Source organism: Rhinoraja longicauda, chromosome 1, assembly GCF_053455715.1.
Source record: "Rhinoraja longicauda isolate Sanriku21f chromosome 1, sRhiLon1.1, whole genome shotgun sequence".
NCBI lineage: Eukaryota > Metazoa > Chordata > Chondrichthyes > Rajiformes > Arhynchobatidae > Rhinoraja > Rhinoraja longicauda.
The window spans coordinates 123,411,841-123,430,254 of NC_135953.1; the positions used below are offsets into that span (position 1 = coordinate 123,411,841).

Here is an 18,414-nt window from a genome sequence, read left to right on the forward strand (position 1 = left end):
ACAAATCAATGGTCCGTTCCATCAGATTTGCAGTCATCATCAGTATGGTCACTGGCTACTGCCTGTCACCTAATAACCAACATGCATTTGTTGTGGTATGTCAAATGCTGCTGGCAGAGAGGAATGAGCCAGAATAAAGACACCGTGAGAGCGATGAGACATGAACTGCATGATTTGATGCCTGTTATCTCTCATCAATTGGACATTATGGACAGAACAGTTTTTGATTGAGTACATCGGAAGCATAACATGTGGTCTGCAAAGTGATGTGCATGCCACACTTTACTATGGAAAAGACTGCAATATTCACGATCCAAATATTGTACCTTGACAACCACTGGCAATACAGTATTTTTCTAACCTTAAGTTGTAGCTGTGGTTGAAACAAGAGACAGATTTCAGTGAGGATGTCTGGACTGAAAGTGTGGACATTTTAGACGATTCATTGCCAAGGATCATTGTAGCTGTTCAAATGAGAGCTCTGTTTTCCTTCTTTCTCCCTCATCCAATAGCTTGTTTACTCCACATGGCTTCTGCTCACTCTCATGGCCATGCTACATTTCAATACTGCTATCAGTAAACTGGAAGTCAATCCAGTTTATGCCTTGTTACCATGAAGCTTGGTTTTCAAGTAACCTGGGCAATTGTTATATTTCAAATCTCTCAAGTAATTACAGACTTGTCAGAGACATTCTGGACGCTGGAATCAGGGAGATTAACAGGCCATCCTGGAGTCCCGTTTATGGACACAGAATTTTCTGTCTGTTCCCCTAACCAACGAGTCATTACTTGCTAAAAAAAAGTTTCTCCACACTACGAAGTGAGGTGTTTTGTCTATTTTGTTCCATTTACTGGATAACTCTATGAAGTGTCTAGGAAAGTCTGCAAAGCTTCAAGAAAGAAGATTAATGTGTGGAAAGAGAGTAAGGAAGCTGGCAATTTAACTCTCCAGCTGCTCCATTAGATCATAGAAACAGAAAATAGTTGCAGGAGTAGGCCATTCGGCCCTTCGAGCCAGCACCACCATTCAATATGATCATGGCTAATCATCCAAAATCAGTACCCCGTTCCTGCTTTCTCCCCATATCCCTTGATTCCATTAGCCCTAACTCTCTCTTGAAAACATCATTTTTTAAAAAGCATCGGTTTTAAAGCAAGAACCATACTGTAAAGATTATGCTTCATCAAACCAGTCAACATCCAGTATATTCTAATTCTTGTCTACCTACCATCAGGACTTATGCCATTGGCTTGCTGTGGTATTCCATTTGCATTTGTGGATAGTCCTATCTGGTGACTTATCTGTAAAATATTAATTGATAACATTAAATAGTACGGAGGTTCCAACAATGCAGATTTCAACACGGTATTGTGCAAATGTTTTGAGAAATGAAAGGTTAATTGGTCAAACTATTTGTCTTCTTTTAATTCTTGCATTACTGTAATGTTGAGGGACAAACTATTTAAATGCCAATTGAAATATTATTGGAAGAAGGGGCCTGACCTGAAATGTCACCTATCCATTCACTCCAGGGATGCTGCCTGAACCCCCATTACCACAGCATTTTGTGTTCTTCCAAATGCCAATTTAATTTGAGCATGGTTACAATTTGTCAGAAACAATGGCAATAGATGGAAACACATTAACAAAATGTTATTATTTACTATCATGATTGTTTGATCACATGATGTAAAACAGAAATGGTCAGTAACTATACCCTAATGTTCTGTTCTCATGGTTAAAATATGTGCGAGTCTACCTTGGCAATAAATAGGTCACTGCATGTCGATGTACCATAACATTTAGTGCTTACTGTATGAATAGATGTTCCAAAAGGAGATTCTTTGCTTTACATTTTTAAGCATATCATGGAAAACATAAGTGCACAAGTCCACCTAAACCATCCCTCCCCAGGTACTTTCCCCTGCAACCACAGAAGATGTAATACCTGTCCCTATACCTCCTAACACCTCTATCCAGGGACCTCAGCAATCCTCCCTGATGAGACAGAGGTTCACATGCACTTATTCTAACCTCACCTACTTCATTCAGAGCTCCGGATGTGGCTTTCTTTACATCGGTGTGACCGTGTAGACTAGCCAAACACGTGTGTTCGGTCCGCCAAGGCCTGCTTCAACTCCTGGTTGATAACCATTTTAACTACCCTTCCCATTCCCATACTCACCTCTCTGTCCTGGGCCTTCTCTCTTGCCAGAGTGCATCCCTAAACTAAACTAAAGTGTTTATGTTCATTTGATATGCATTCAAGATGGTTTTGGCTCCTATGTGTCTGTGTGTGCTTGGAACGCATGTGTAACCCATCACTTGAAACGGAATGAATAATTCCCAGCATCAACCGTGTGCGTTGAGGGGAAGAGCATTTAACAAGATTATTTATTTTCCACATTATCTTATTAGTAGAAATGTGAGACTATTTCTCATACCAGTGGGCTGTAAGAGATGTAACAGATGTTGCTATCAAGTAGTATCATGTTGCTATATACAGTAACAGCGCAGCAACTTCCTTAAGGTGTCACCAAAGTCAGAAAGACTCGGGGTCAAATACAAGCTATAGAGTTAATGGCAAGATCCTTAACATGTCCTGCCCGGAAGAAACTATGATGGAGTTAAATTACCTTTGCCAGCTGCCAAAACTGTTAAACATTCTGCATTTTTCTGTCATTGAAAAACATTCAAGAATGATTAAAAGCTATGAGAATATATAATAACAAAAAATACATCCTAAATAACTAACACATTTTAAGAATTTTAAAAATGGTATTAAGTAATACCTTGTAAGTTCCCTACATTTGCTCCTTCCATTGAAATTAAGATGGAAGCATTGATTGCTTCAGGTCCAGCCTGTATTGATAGATTCCTCACCAATAACTATGGGGAACCCCTGTAACCTCCGGCTCCTCTGCTGGAAATTTCAAAATTGCCGACATGGAGTAATGTCTGTAGTTGCACAAATAAATCCTCAAATTTCTTCACAAAACTTTTGCCATTTACCTAATACTTCTCTCAACACTTCCCTCTGTCCAGTTCAACTATTCTACATTCGTTAATATCCTGAAATAATATATTTCTGAGTTAGTTGTTATTGATCAATACCATTAGAACATCTTAATTTTGATCATATATGATTCCTTATAAACTGTGAATGTCATTCTGATTTGCACCAAATACAAAGATTTAGATTTATTCTCTACACACTTCTGATAGGAGTCTGTAATTTGAGAGACATACAAGGAACTGCAGATGCTGGAATCTGAAGCAAAATACAAACTGCCAGAAGAACCTAGCGTGTCAGGCAGCATCGGTCAGGAAGCATTTGTACAGACAGAAGGATGGTCATCATTTCAGTTCTAGACCCTGCATCAAGGACCGTATCACTTTTGCCCAGTAAACTTTTGTGCTGGACTGCATTCCATTAAAAAAATAACAGCAACACCTTCTATGTAATAAAACACCATAATCAACCTCAAAATCACATAAAATATAATGACCCTCTTAAGACAATATTAAGTCACCCCACACACAGCCACGTTTTAAGAAACTACTTGGAGCCAGATAGAATAGAGAGGTGAAGAGATTTAAGGACAATATTTTAGAGCTGAGGGGCTAGACATGGCCACGATAGTGCAGCGATAAAAATTGAAGAAGATGCTAAAATTAAAGGAGCCCAGACCCTGGTGTTCCTGTGGGACTGAATGATATTAGAGGGAGAAAGAAAAAGAAAGCAATGGAGGGACTTGAAGATAAGAACAATAATTTCAAAATCTGGGTTCTGCTCGACTGGCAGCCAGTGTGATCAAAAACCAAGGGTTGATCGGAGAATAGGCTTTCGTGGGAGTTAGAATATTGACAACTGAGTGTTGGATGAGCTCATGGAAAGCGCTGGGATAATCAAATCCAAAAGTAACAAAGGCATGGAAGAAAGCTTCAAGAGAAGGTTAGCTGAGGTAAAGGCCAAGAAGAGTAATATTACCAAAGTGGAAGAAGGTAGTCTTGTTGATGGACAGGGAACCTGTATAAAAATAACACAAACAAGGACACAGTATGAGTGTGAACGTTATGTACTTCAAATGCATACTTAACTCTATCTTACTAAGTGGCACTTGTTTTGTACTATGTTTACCAATTCTGGCTCTGTAATTGCCATTTGAACATTCCATCTTACATTATGTTAAATCATTCATTTGTACCTTCCCATCAATGGAGTCTTTTCTGAATATTTTTTAACAAATTGAATTTAATTCCATCTTCTGGGGTAAACCATTCTGCTGTAATCGTAATCAAGTTTTCCTTTCACTGCATATATTTGCACCTCCACATTTGAACCATTAAGAACCAGGTAGATGTGACAGATCTGCCCTGGCTTAATTCATCTTTGATTTGCAAAGTGTATTTGTCACTGTTCCTTGAACGGACTCAAATGCACAAATATAAAGATACCATGTAGCAATATCAGTAGTTACATATTCAGTTTTTGGGAGTCAGAAAACACACACTAATGCGGCCACACATTAACCTTGGCTGAACATTGGTATTGGAATTGATTTATTATTGTCATGACCGGGATACCTTTAAAACGTTAGTTCTGTGTGCTACCAGGCAAATCATACCACACCACACATATTCTCTATGTATACCTGTTGTACATGTACATGACTTGATTGTACTCATCAACGGTATGATTTGACTGGATAGCATACAGGTAAAGCTTTTCACATTATCTCAATACACATGGCAATAATAAATCAACATCAATCAAGTAGTGCAAAAGAGCAAATAAACAGAGCGTGAATATAATGTTACAACTAAAGAGAAAGTGCAGATAAAAAATGTAACAAGGTAGATTGGAAGATCTGGATTGCTTTCATGATTCTGTACAAATTTGCTGGGTCTAAATGTGGCATTAATAAAGAAGATTATGGACATGTAGTCCCCACATTTGTCCTGAGATTTCTTCTTTATATGAGTATGTTTTCCCAACTAAGGGGAGGGAAGGGCATTGCATTCAAAAACCAATTATTTGCGAGAATGATCTAGTTTAATGGAAATAATTTTATCAATGTAAATTGCTTTCTTCAATATTTACCAGAGATGAATGGCGGTGACTCCTGGGAAAAAAAAGAACCATGCAGGAACTTGAGGCAAACTAACCAGGTTGAAGATGTTCCACGTTTAGTCTTGCCTGAATCAATTTTTCTCAGGCAAGATTCAGATTGCCATCAATAATAATCAGTGCATTTTGACCAGGGAATGTTTTCACAAAATCAACCAGAATTCTATTATATTCGATCTTGGGGGAGGAGACCTTATCGGCAGTCTGTGTTTATGTTTGTGTTATACCAGGAACAGATAATAAACTATGTTAGGTTGAACAACTTGTTCTTGTTTAAACTCTGAAAAAATGACAATAACAGAGAATAACTTTGCTGGAGTACAAAGAATCAAGGGAAGGGACACTGAAGAACAGCTTCCTGATGGATTTTGGACACAAATGCAATATCATTCAACATTAGAAATTCTGGTGGAAACATGGTTGCTTGCTTTCTTGCAAACAGAAAGAAACAATGAAGAGTGCAAATTCACTTAAAAAGCTTAAACATTTCACATTTTGTGAGGATTTGGGAGGCCTTATATTTGGTTCAATTCCCCAGGCTCTCCTTAAACATATTTTATGGAGCGGGTCATTTTCTGAGTCTGCGGTACCAGCTTGGAACATTTATATCAGGTGTAAGTATTGGATACCATGGGCAGGCTCCCTGACAGCAATACAAATCGAGAAAATATGACATTTCAAATTTTATATTTTATTGAACAATAATGGATCTGCCATGATGCTGCTTAGGGTGAGGCAGAGCATACGGTTTCTATGAAATATAATGCTCAGCAGAGGACGAGACCTACTACCATAACCTATTTTTAATATAGGCTAGCATAGAAGAGTTAGTGAAGTACAGTAATGCAATGGTTAAGTTGCTGGAGTAGTGGTAAGAGCTCCAGACCATTGACCAGGCACGAGTTCAAATCCCCAGTTGACAGGTAGAGAAATTAAATTCAACAAATCTAGATATTTTTTTAACGAAAGCTTGTCTCAGCAATAGTATCCATGAAGCTACATTATTCTCATTAATAAATAACTGATGTAATGAACTACATTAAGGAAGGCAATCTGTAATCTATCATATACACAAACAATGATATTGGCTATATGTGACCCTAGACCCACCAGTATGGTTGACTCTGAACTGTGTCTTGCTATCAGGAGTCATAAGGCATGGACAAGAAAAGCTGACAGTCAGTAATGTTCATATCCCATGAATTAATAAATGAAAAACATTTCATGATTGAAGACACATTTACATTTTAATATGAAATCAATACCCTTGAATACTTTCAAATATTTGTTTAATTAGGAAATTTATATTACATTTGAATCTTTAAAAAAGGCCAAAAATGCGTAAGAGGATTGATCACAGGCCAACTATTCCAAACAGATAGGTAATATATATTGTGAGTAACAATGTGCATTAGCAATTTTAATTCTTGGGTTTGAGCGGTCAGGGTACTGCAGCGTGGCATCGATTTACTCTGTTGTTTTCCCTTAATAAACCATAAAAACTGGTAAAAGGGTAGGAATCTTAAACATAATCTCTGCAAAACTGAGATTGAAGTGTCCTCATCATCAATAATACCAGTGCTTGAGAGGAAGTTAACATGATAGCAAGCTATATTCATGAGAATTGTTTATCAGCCAACATAAAGCATGACATTTGTGCTAGCAATGCTATAAAGTGCAAAAAACCCTTACGTTTTTACAGCACATTCCACTCAAGAAAGTCCATCCAGGATTCCCATATTCCTATAAGGCATTAGAGTGAATTAACATTCTTCTAACTTGGAACCTTCTTGTTTGGCAGGAGGTGTACAGAAGACAGGAGTAAACAGGCAGCCCTCACCATACTGATGAGCATTTCCAATCATATTTCAAGAGTTAAGACTGTTTAATTGTCATATGTACCAAAACAGATCAATATAATTCTAATTTGCAGCAACATAACAGGTCTGTAAACACAGTACACAATAGATAACACAATAAAACAAAGAAAAAAAGGCAAATAAAAAAACCCACAATATTAGTGCAAAACAAACCAAAAGCCTGAAGTTTCTAGTGCAACCAAGACAATCTGTAGATAATATTCATTATACAGCTGATACTAAGACATTTTTCAAGTTTGAAGCTACCATGTATTAATTAAGACCTTCCAGAATTTCCAGGCTAATGCTTCTTTAACGTAAGACAGCACACAACCTTTCATCATTTCAACATTTAAGTCTAACCCCCCAAAAAATATTAACTGGATATCTTTATGTCAAAGGCACTCTTTTGTGGTTCTAGACACTGACAAGTGAGCAAATACTTGAGAAGTAAATTAAACAACTTCACAATTCCCATCCTGACACTGATGGAGACATGTATTCAGACTGTATTTTAAAATTACAGTTCACTCAGAGTTTAAATTGTAGCACTAAAAATATATTGCAGCACTTAGTTCATAATATAACCAGAACCACCAAACTGGCCAAGACTAAACTATGCCAAGACTTTATGTTTTACACTTTATAATGTTTTTATATAAAGCTAGGATCACAGCTAAATAAAACTTTAGTGATATGTGAATGTGATATGTGAATCCTGAAGTAGAGGACAAGAGACAAATGCTTCAAAACTGGGCCACCTCATTTATCCTGCTGGATTCTGACTGCATTCCTCTGGTAAAATCAACAGGATTACATTTTAATCCAAGGACACTATTAATACCAGCCACAGCATCAAAGGAATGGCATTTAACCTATCGTGCCTATGCCAAGTAAAGCAATCCAAACGTAATCCCACTAGCCTGTTCTCTTCCTTTAGCTCTGTATCATCCACTGCCTCAAATATTTATGTAATTTTCCTTAAAAGCATACAAAGGTCTCATCCTTCAGGCTTATAACAAAACATGCCATACTCCACTAATCCTCTGTGTAAAGAAATTTCTCTGAACTTCTTTCCTCAGTGACAAGTTTTAAATTAATGACCTCTTGTCATTGACTTCCATCCAAAGGGAATACTCCAACGTTACACTCTATCAAAACCCTTCATCACTTTAAACGCCTCTGCTAAATCTCCTCAGTGGAAACTGCCACTTTCGGCTTGAATTTCTTCAGGAATAGTCCCAATTGTTTGAGTAACTTTACGGAAAAAAAAAGAAAGAAACCTAGAGAAACCATGAAAATGACTGCCTACCCAGTTTACACTGTTTCTTATGAATTCCATGATGTATCAATAATCTGTAAGCCAGACAGATTAGTATTCACAATCAGTATCCAGTGTCTTTCCATCACAACGTTAGTTTTTCACCCGAGGCATCATTTTGGTGCATCTTAATAAAGGAAAGAACTTGCGGTTTCTGGGGCTCTTTATTACCTTATAACATTCCAGCTTGTTGCCATTGTGATGTAGGACTTTTTCAACCTGTGTCCCCACAGTTAAATCACAGGGTGAAGGTCCTTTATTACGCTTCAATATAATTTTACTTCTAAGACGTAGTAATGTCCTAACTCAACAAGAATTGACTTAAGATAGTTGTTAGTTCCAAGGACCTCTGCAAATAATCTTAGCTGGCACTAGTCTAATAATGAGGGAATGTGACTGCATTCTTCTAATCTCTTAACTCGCGTAGAAAGATTTCAGTAACTGGGGCTGAATACTCTGTCAAGAAGGTCAAATGGTTACTTTTTAATTGGAACATACCAGGTGAATAGAATGGGTCCATTTCCACGAAATTTGGGAAGAAAGTCTATAAAATACAGCCAGGAATTTTAGGAGTACCGTGAAGAAACGTTTATACATGTAACGGATAGCAGAAACTTGGAGCTCTATTTTGTACAGTTATTGGCATTCAATCAATTATTAATTATAATTGAGATTGATTAACTTTCATTAACGAACGCTCTTAAGAGATCTGTATAAAAAGTGAGTGCTCATTTAGGTAACAGATCGAATTGAATGGTATTTTTAGTTGGCTCAGGCAACTAGAAATAAAACCCTTCTTCCTAATGTTCCAAGGCACTCTTCAACAAAGCCCATGACATTCTGTCAATGTCCTCTAGTTGTATGTATGTCCTCTCGTTGTATGTACTACCATGCTTTGTAAGAACAAGACACTGCAACTTTTACCATGATAATAGTTAGGATGCTAAGAAAATTCATTGTTTGTAATGTTTCTGAATGGTGATGTGAACCAGATTTTTCATTTAAAAATGATAGAATCTCAGAAAAAAATGGAACATTTAAAAATGTGTTCTGATTATTTTTTGTTGTCTTCACAGGTTAAACAAATACAACACCTGCCTCTCAGCCTAAAAAAAATGACATTCTAATGCACATAACATTTAAAAATCTGAGATACCATGGCACAGCATGTTGGATAGAATTAAAGATTCTTTTACACTGACAATAACTTAGTTTGAGGTAGGACTCTGGCATCCTTGACATTTTGCATCTCCTTTGGTAACACTAATTCCTTTAACCTGGCGTCAGAAAGGTCCTATCATGGATTTAAGTTGACACAATATTACATTTGACGATTTTTCCATGGCAAAATAGTGGGATGGAAGTTCTATTGCATGGAGTAAGGATCACCTATGTATAGAACAGACATGCCATCACATTGGGCATGTTACAGATTAAGATTAGATTCTCTCTGTTAAGGAGCCACTCCCCCCATCTTTAAGAAAATGTTTTCCTCTCTCAGATTTCTCTCCTCAATCACTAACATTTTACATTCAGTCCTATCCTTTCATTGAGCATGGTCCCCTAGTGTATAAAGGGAAAAGGAGATTGACTAAATGATGATTAAACCCTGATAAAACTTAAAACCTTGAAGGATAAATTTAACTGCATCAATTGTAAATAAGGATGTGTCTGACCTATGTCCTTCTACTTTTAATCTTTCACTAACTGTGTCCTGAATTGCAGCATTCTTTTATCAATATGCTATAGCACAATACTAAGTAACAAAAGGGTTTGAAAGGACATACTGATGTCACTAAACAGACATTCATCTGAACAGAGCCAAATTTGGAGCCTTTGTGAACAGTTCTAAAATAGACTTCAGTTTGAATCCTTTGAGCCACATTCAGATACACCTACTGCATTTTAAAAATAATTTCAAAATAGAAGACAAAGGTATTTATTAAATGTATATTTTTCCTTCACTTTAATTTCAAAACTAGACACTGTAATAATTTTTCACTCTTGAAAGACAATACAGGAGGTGTTTAATTAGAGGTGTTAAGGCAGTTTGATTCAGTATGAGTCTGGGTGATTCTTTTTCTCATATTTAATTGAAAATGTCAGTTTTCCTGTTATCTTAAATTAGATGTGATAATTAATCCCAGTTGTGCAATGACACTTTACTGATGGTGCTACCACATTCATTTTACACTCTACATCCGGATAGGAATAACAGGACAAATAGTTAAATCTGAATAATTTAATACACGATTTACTTTATCATGTGGCTGCCAATTGCAGTCCACAATGGCAACAATAATAAAAGCAACTTGCATGTGTTAAACACCTTTAATATGGTTAAAAAATATATCTCAAGTGCTTCACAAAGGCATAATCAGTAAACATAATAGACCAAGTTACATGAACATTTATTAGGCAACTAAAGTCTTCGGGAAAGAGGTATGTTTACAATTGCAACTCAACAGTAAAAGAGAGGTGTGGAGATATTTAGGGAGAGAGTTCTGGGGCTACGAAGAAAGTAATTGGAGGCACAGAGGTGAATAGTGGACTGGAGAATAACTGGGTTGTACAACAGACCAGATTTGGAAGAGTGGAGATATTTTGGAGATGGGTAGGAGTGGAAGATGTTTTGAAGAAAAGCCTGGAGCACAAGAACGAGAATTTAAAATATAATTTCTTGGACTGGGAACAAATGTAGATTTTGAGCAAGAAGAAAATTGCTTAATGGAACTTGGTACAAAGTAGAATGCAGACAGAATAACTTAAAGCAAGCTGAACAGAAACTGGCTATTTGAAAAATTGGACAGGTTCCATATAATGGAATAATATTCCTTTATTAAAATACTACCAGGAATTTTAGCAAAGGCTAATTTTTTTGAGTATGCTTTAGGGGTTTAAAGTTTTTTATAAGTAGGAGATCGAAAGGCACAGAATAAAATGGCATGCATCTTCGGCATGTGCATCTTCAATTCCTGTTGCTATGTAAAATGCGGATACACGGCGAGCAGATTTTCAGTCCCTGTGCAACTGATTTAGCAGATTTATCTGGTGAGTATATTCTCATGTTGTGTAATTGGAATAAAATATGCCAGTGTCCAAGAACTCTCCTGAAAAGTGGCTTAACCTTTTGTTAATTGGAAAGTATAAACAGCGCAAGTAAAGCAGGTCTATTAGCTAGAAACCAACAAAATCAAACTAGAGTCAAATCATCTTCAATAATTCTTGTACATGGTCAAAAAGGTGCTGGAGTAACTCAGTGGCACAGGTAGCATCTCTAAAGGAAATGGATAAGTGACATTTCGGGTCAGGACCCTTCTTCAGAATGACTGCAGTAAGGGGGAAAGCTTGATGAAAGGTGGGGATGGAACGAAGCCTGGCAAGTGACAGGTGGCTACAGGTAAAGGGAGTCTGATTGGCAGATTAGTGGACAAATACAAGAGATGAAAAGACAAAAAGCTGTGAGATAAAGAGACAATAATAATAATAATAATAATATTCATTTATTGTCGTTGCAACGAGTACAACGAAATTAAAAAATAGCAATCCTGACGGTGCGTAAAAACATATATGCAATAAATGCAAAACAAATAAATACAAATATATTAAATACAAAAGTTTTAACAGTGTGACCTAGTGCAGAAAGTAGTGTTCAGTTCTCGTATGGCCCTGGGGTAAAAACTGTTCTTAAGTCTGTTTGTTCGGGATTTGATCGACCTGAAACGTCGACCAGAGGGCAGAAGAACAAACAGACGGTGGCCGGGGTGGGATGGATCTTTTATTATTTTGCCTGCTCTACTGAGGCAGCGTAGGCTGAACAGGTGCTCCAGGGAGGGCAGTGAGCAGCCGATGATCTTCTGGGCCGTCGTGATGACCCTCTGAAGGGCCTTCCTGTCCTTTTCTGAGCAGCTGGCATACCATATGGTTATACAGTATGCCAGCACACTCTCGATGGAGCAGCGATCGAAGGACATCATGAGCTTCTCCTGCAGGTTGGTCTTCCTGAGGATCCTCAGGAAGTGGAGTCTCTGCTGTGCCTTCTTCACTGTGGTGATGGTGTTGGCAGACCAGGAGAGCAGAGGTGTGAATTATAGTCAATGTTTATAGCAAAGGCCTCTTTCACATCTAATGTTATTATTCAGTTCAGTTTAGTTTATTATCCCATGTACTGAGGTACAGTGAAAATCTTTTTGTTGCGTGCTAACCAGTCAGCGGAAAGACAATACATGATTACAATCTATCTATTTACAGTGTATAGATACATAATAAGGGAATAACGTTCAGTGCAAGGTAAAGCCAACAAAGTCCGATCAAGGATTGTCCGAGAGTCATCAAAGAGGTAAATAGTGCTTCAGCACTGGTCTCTAGTTGTGGTAGGATGATTCAGTTGCCTGTTAACAGCTGGGAAGAAACTGTCTCCGAATCTGGTGGTGTGTGTCCATTTTATTTTGTAATTTCTTGCGGTCTTGGATGGAGCTGTTCCCAAACAAAGCTGTGATGCATCCTGATAAAAAAAAATCTATGGTGCATCTGTAGAAGTTGGTGAAAATTGTAGGGGACATGCCGAACTTCCTTAGCCTTCTCAGGAAGTAGAGGCGTTGGTGTGCTTTCTTGGTCGTTGATTCGATATGGGTGATCAAGGAGAATTTATTGGTGATATTGACCAAGGAATTTGAAGTTTTCGACCATCTCTACTTCGGCATCATCATTGCAAACCAGGGTATGTGTACTGCTTCACTTCCTGAAGTCGATCACTATCTCCTTTGTCTTGCTGACATTGAAAGGTTGTTGTCTCGACACCAGGACACAGTCTCCTTCCTGTACTCTGTCTCATCATTATTTGATATAGTAATGTCGTCTGCGAATTTGAAAATTGAATTAGATTTGTACATGGCTGCACAATCGTGGGTGTACAAGGAGTAAAGGAAGGGCAGAGAAAGCATCCTTGCTGAGCCCCCGTGTTGAGGATTAGCGTAGAGGATGATTTGTCCCCTATCCACACTGTTGATCATGGATCCAGTTGCAGAGATGAGTGCTGACACTGAGTCCCGTGAGCTTAGAGAATAGTTTGGATGGTATATAATGGTATTAAAGGCAGCGCTGTAGACAATAGAATAGACAATAGACAATAGGTGCAGGAGGAGGCCATTCGGCCCTTTGAGCCAGCACCGCCATTCAATGTGATCATGGCTGATCATTCTCAATCAGTACCCCGTTCCTGCCTTCTCCCCATACCCCCTGACTCCGCTATCCTTAAGAGCTCTATCTAGCTCTCTCTTGAATGCATTCAGAGAATTGGCTTCCACTGCCTTCTGAGGCAGAGAATTCCACAGATTTACAACACTTTGACTGAAAAAGTTTTTCCTCATCTCAGTTCTAAATGGCCTACCCCTTATTCTTAAACTGTGGCCCCTTGTTCTGGACTCCCCCAACACTGGGAACATGTTTCCTGCCTCTAACATGTCCAACCCCTTAATAATCTTATACGTTTCGATAAGATCTCCTCTCATCCTTCTAAATTCCAGTGTATACAAGCCTAGTCGTATACAAGCTGTAGTCTATGAGTCTGACGCATATCTTTCTTATCCAGGTGTTCTAAAATTGAGTTTAGGGCTAGGGCGATGGCATTGTCCTTGGACCTGTTATGGTGGTAGGCGAGCTGCACTGGGTCAGCTGGGTAGACTGGATTTAATGTGTTCCATAACTAGCCTCTCAAAACAGTTCATGATGGTGGATGTCAAGACCACTGGAGGGTAGTCGTTTAGGCATGAGGTCTTGCTTTTCTACGGCACTTGGATGATTGGGGTGTTCTTGAGGCAGGTGGGTACCTCAAAACGGAGTAGGGAGGGATTAAAGATGTCCGCGAATACTCCCGCTAGCTGGTCCGTACAGCTACTAAGGACACGGCTAGGACCTCCATCTGAGCCAGTTGCTTTTTGTGGGTTTAGCCTCAAGAAAGCCGATCTAACCTCTGCAACAGTCACCCTGCGAAGAGGCAGAATTGAGTCTGAAGGGCCAGGTATCACCACCCTGTTCGCCTTCTGCTTGAAGCGAGCATAGAAAGCATTCATTTCATCGGGTAGGGTCGCAATATCACCAATGACGTTGTCTGACCTTGCTTTGCAGCCAGTTATCTTATTCAGACTTTGCCACATTCTCTGTGTGGCCGAGGGATTATACTGGGACTCGAGTTTGTCCTGGTGTTGTCTCTTGGCATTCTTGATAGCTTTGCAGAGATCATAGATCTATTGTACTGCTCGGGGTCATTTGACTTGCATATTGAATATTGGAGATCAAATACCAGTTTAACATCATTAGTGTATGGAAAACATTGTGGGTCTTCCATGAACAGGAAGAGGATGCAGGATTAACAGAGACCACGTAAATTGACTTCTTACTTTCTTTGTTTGGCCTGAGGCAGCTGAAGTGCTTCTCTGAACCCGAAAGGAAAGGTTTCACCAAACAAAATGAAAGTTTGTGGACAGAAAAACAGAATGAAAAGATCAGGGAGGATTTCATGATATTCTGTTCATCCCAGTCACAAATAACTTAATGGAACTAGCAGGGGTCCATTTTGGCTGCATTATCAGCAATGTAATGAGCAATGTAATGATGTTCAATGGATAAATGTTCTCACTTGGTTATACAGTTACACAATGACCAAAAAATGGCATTGTGTCTTAGTCATGTAGCATGCAAAGAGATCTTTTAGCTCACGTGTGTGTTGATCATCAAGTATCCATTTATGTTAATCCTATTTTATTCTCACTGCATTCTCTCCACTGGTCTTATAAACAAGCTAAACAAGGCTATCAGGTCAATGAGAGAACGAGGCAGAGAAACGAACATGGACCTACAGAAGTTGTGAAATGTACTGAAGAATGACATGGCCCAGCAGGTCAGGCTGGACACTGGCAGCGAAGTAAAACCAGACAAATTGAGGTAATATCACAGATGGCAACTGATACAGAGTGGGATATTACATTCCCATAAATTGTAGCATTCAATATTTTTTATGTTAAGAGAGTTATTGTAAAGTTTAAAAAATGTGTATCTTGTTTAAATACCCACCAATAATCTAGATTTTGGGACACTTTCTTACCGAGAAATGGTTAATAGTCATAAAGGCAGATTACACACTGTGTCCTATCCCTTAAAACCCAACACAAGAATCTAATATTTTAAAGTTCATATGTCATAATAGAGACTTATCAAAACATAGAAATACAGACTAAACAAATAAAAATCACAGCAGCCATTTAAACCAAGCACTGGAGAACACAAATAAGGGATCAAACTGAAATGATAGCGCATGCAAAAGGACTAAGATATTCTTTGCTCAAAGAGAGTAGTGGGCTTCGAAATAAACCCCTGTGTGCACAATTAATATGAATTTGATTGTCTCTTACAAAAAGAAATTAATGTCTATTGCTAATTCCTCAAGTCATTTTTTCATGAATTTCAATAATTTCAATTAACCAACATACTTCAGAAGGCAATGTCAAAATAGCAAAACAAATGAATTATTTTTTAAGTCAATTAATTGACTTTAAAATTAAGAGATAATCAAAGACCATCTTCAGAGCAATTGTCATATATGACCTGGGCAGACTGAAAGGATACATTAATATTCTGAATTTTGTCTATTTATAATTCAGCATTTGTCTATTCAGGACTTCAAATATGTTCATTATGGGGTGAACAATATGTGGTTAAAAAAACTCTTCAGATAGACAAAAATCTCATTATTTCAGATAGTCATGTTAAATTATTCTGCTTTATTTAATTCATCAAGGCTAATCATTTCACTTGAGCTCTAACTGGATTGTAAGATTATCCCACATTGTCTTCTTATGCTACAAAGTTGATTTGACATTTACATCACAATTCCTTCTATTCTTTTGACACTAACAACTTGTTCTACCATAACTGTTATTTGAGGAAATAAAATAATTAAAATAAGACATTCTGCTCCCATGACTTAAAGAATGTGCAAATGAACAACACATTGTTGAACGTCAATGCTAATAAATGCTCTTACCAATAATAACATGTTTCCCATTGCCCAGGCTTTCATTTTCAAGGTTTTATTTCAAATTATATTCTTATCAACCAGATGGGTGTTATTTTTGGAAGGAAAACCAAACACTATAATAAGCAGTTATAAAGCTGTATAATTCAATACATTCTGAAAAACAGATGATTCTAATTTCTTTGCTGTGATTTTTAACAGAAGAACACTCTAAACAATGGATTATTTGCAATTTACATTCAGCACCAGTAAGAACAGTAGCCTAGGTTTTGTCATGCCACTATAATCTAAAAGAGTTACTTTACTGCCCCTGGAAATGGTGTTGCTAGATTTCTGGAAGCAGCAAAAGAAGGTGACAAATCTAAATGCTGAAGTCATTCATCAGGATTTATAATGTAGGATTTCCTGATAAGTGATTCCATTGCTGAGTGAAATAGGAGACCAGAACTACCGGGTTACATAGGAGTAAAATAAACATTAAAATTGTTTTACTCATTGGTCAGAGATGGTCCCGGATTTTCTATTATGAGCTTGCCAGCCCTTGATTTTCTATTTATTCAGGTGAAATGGGTGAAACGTACAAGCTTGTAATGCAGAGAAGGAAAATTCTGCACAGATTTCTCTATACGCAAGGCATCTACAGAACTGTAAATTAAATGTATATTTCTGACCTACCCTCTTTTTAATGTTACATAATAACATTTCTATAATTATTGAAGAGTATTATATATATTAAGAGTATTTACATGTAAATCATATGAATCACAGACTGATTTCCTTGGTACATGATATTTCTGAATGTTGTTATGAGCTCTCCACAGCACAGTTTTAACAGGTATTGAGCAAACAATATTATTTTAATGGAGAAAACTGGAGCTGATTAGAGGGGGCATAGAGATGAGGGGGCATAGAGCTGTGTCTGTGCAATTCTAATTCCTCACATAATAAGTTTCCAATTTCCACTGATTTGTCAGGGAAAGAACACAAAAGCATCTCCTTGCAGATCCTGTTTCACATCTATGATTCTTTCCCATTTGGAACTGATTGCTACTGATCTGATTCATTGCAGAATAATTCACTTGAGAAGGGGGAAATGTATTGTGGATTATTTCAAAGATGACATTAATTTCATCAGGTGTATTTCTCCTATTCTATTAATTTTGTGCAGGAATAGACAATCTCTCAATTTGACGCCGAAAGCACTTTCGACTAGAAATTATTTTGGGTAGCAAAATAATCTTTCTGTACCATTGAAAGGAATTTAATCATGTACTTCTTATTCTGTTCTCATGGGAGGTCAAATTGACATGCTTATTCTTTTATATGCCAGAACACATGCAGTGGTATTAATCTCATCAGGAATCGTAATGTTTGTGAGGGCTGTTGCAACGTAACATAAGAAGGGAGCTTGGATATGTGGATGGTTACTATGCTGCTTGAAGCTTTGCAGGTAAGCTTCCTTTATAATTTTAATAGCATTTGCCTGTATTTGACACTCCCTCCTTTACTCCAGGTCTCCACTGGAACTTCTAGCAAAAGACCCGAGCACTATCATAACCCCCAATACCTCAGATGATTGTAACTCCACCCCCCAATGCCTAACGTAATCCTTAAGATCTCCCTGGGGTGTAACTCTTACTCCCTCTCAAGCCAGCCCTGTTAGCCCCCACTACTGTGAGCTCAATCCACAGCTTATCTGGGTTGGTCCACTTGTGGAGGAATGATCTTCTGTATGCGCTATTTCAAATCTCACCTTCAGCCTCGTGCAAAGTTTCAACATAATATGGGGATGGGAACCCGCACAAAAAGCATGCACTAATACATTGTGCATCATTGGCTTAATACATCTTTTTGGGTAAAAAATTAAAATATATCTTTTTGTATGTTTATGGTTAGGCGATGGCTCAAATAACAAACATAAAAATGAAAATGTTAATTTGATAGAGCTTTTAAAGACATCTAGATATCTCAAACTAAATCAAGTTTTTTTTCTTCTTGTAATCACGACAGGCAGCAGCCAGCTTTCACACAGTGAGCTCCTAATACGTTTATACCAGATATTGTAGTTTA

At 37.7% G+C, this 18,414-nt stretch overlaps 1 protein-coding gene across 7 annotated transcripts in view; it reads right to left on the bottom strand.

The window, feature by feature from the left end:
- Positions 1-18,414, bottom strand: part of dclk2a (doublecortin-like kinase 2a) — a 272,233-nt gene that overhangs the window by 65,692 nt on the left and 188,127 nt on the right. For 4 of the 7 annotated variants that reach the window (XM_078405988.1, XM_078405974.1, XM_078405996.1 and 1 more), the window contains 2 exons: positions 3,993-4,031; positions 1,230-1,302 (listed from right to left, as the gene is read on the bottom strand). In XM_078405988.1, coding sequence (XP_078262114.1) covers positions 1,230-1,302; positions 3,993-4,031 — 112 coding nt within the window. The remainder of the gene's footprint in view (positions 1-1,229; positions 1,303-3,992; positions 4,032-18,414) is intronic. The other 3 variants (XM_078405981.1, XM_078406002.1, XM_078406001.1) reach the window with 1 other exon arrangement.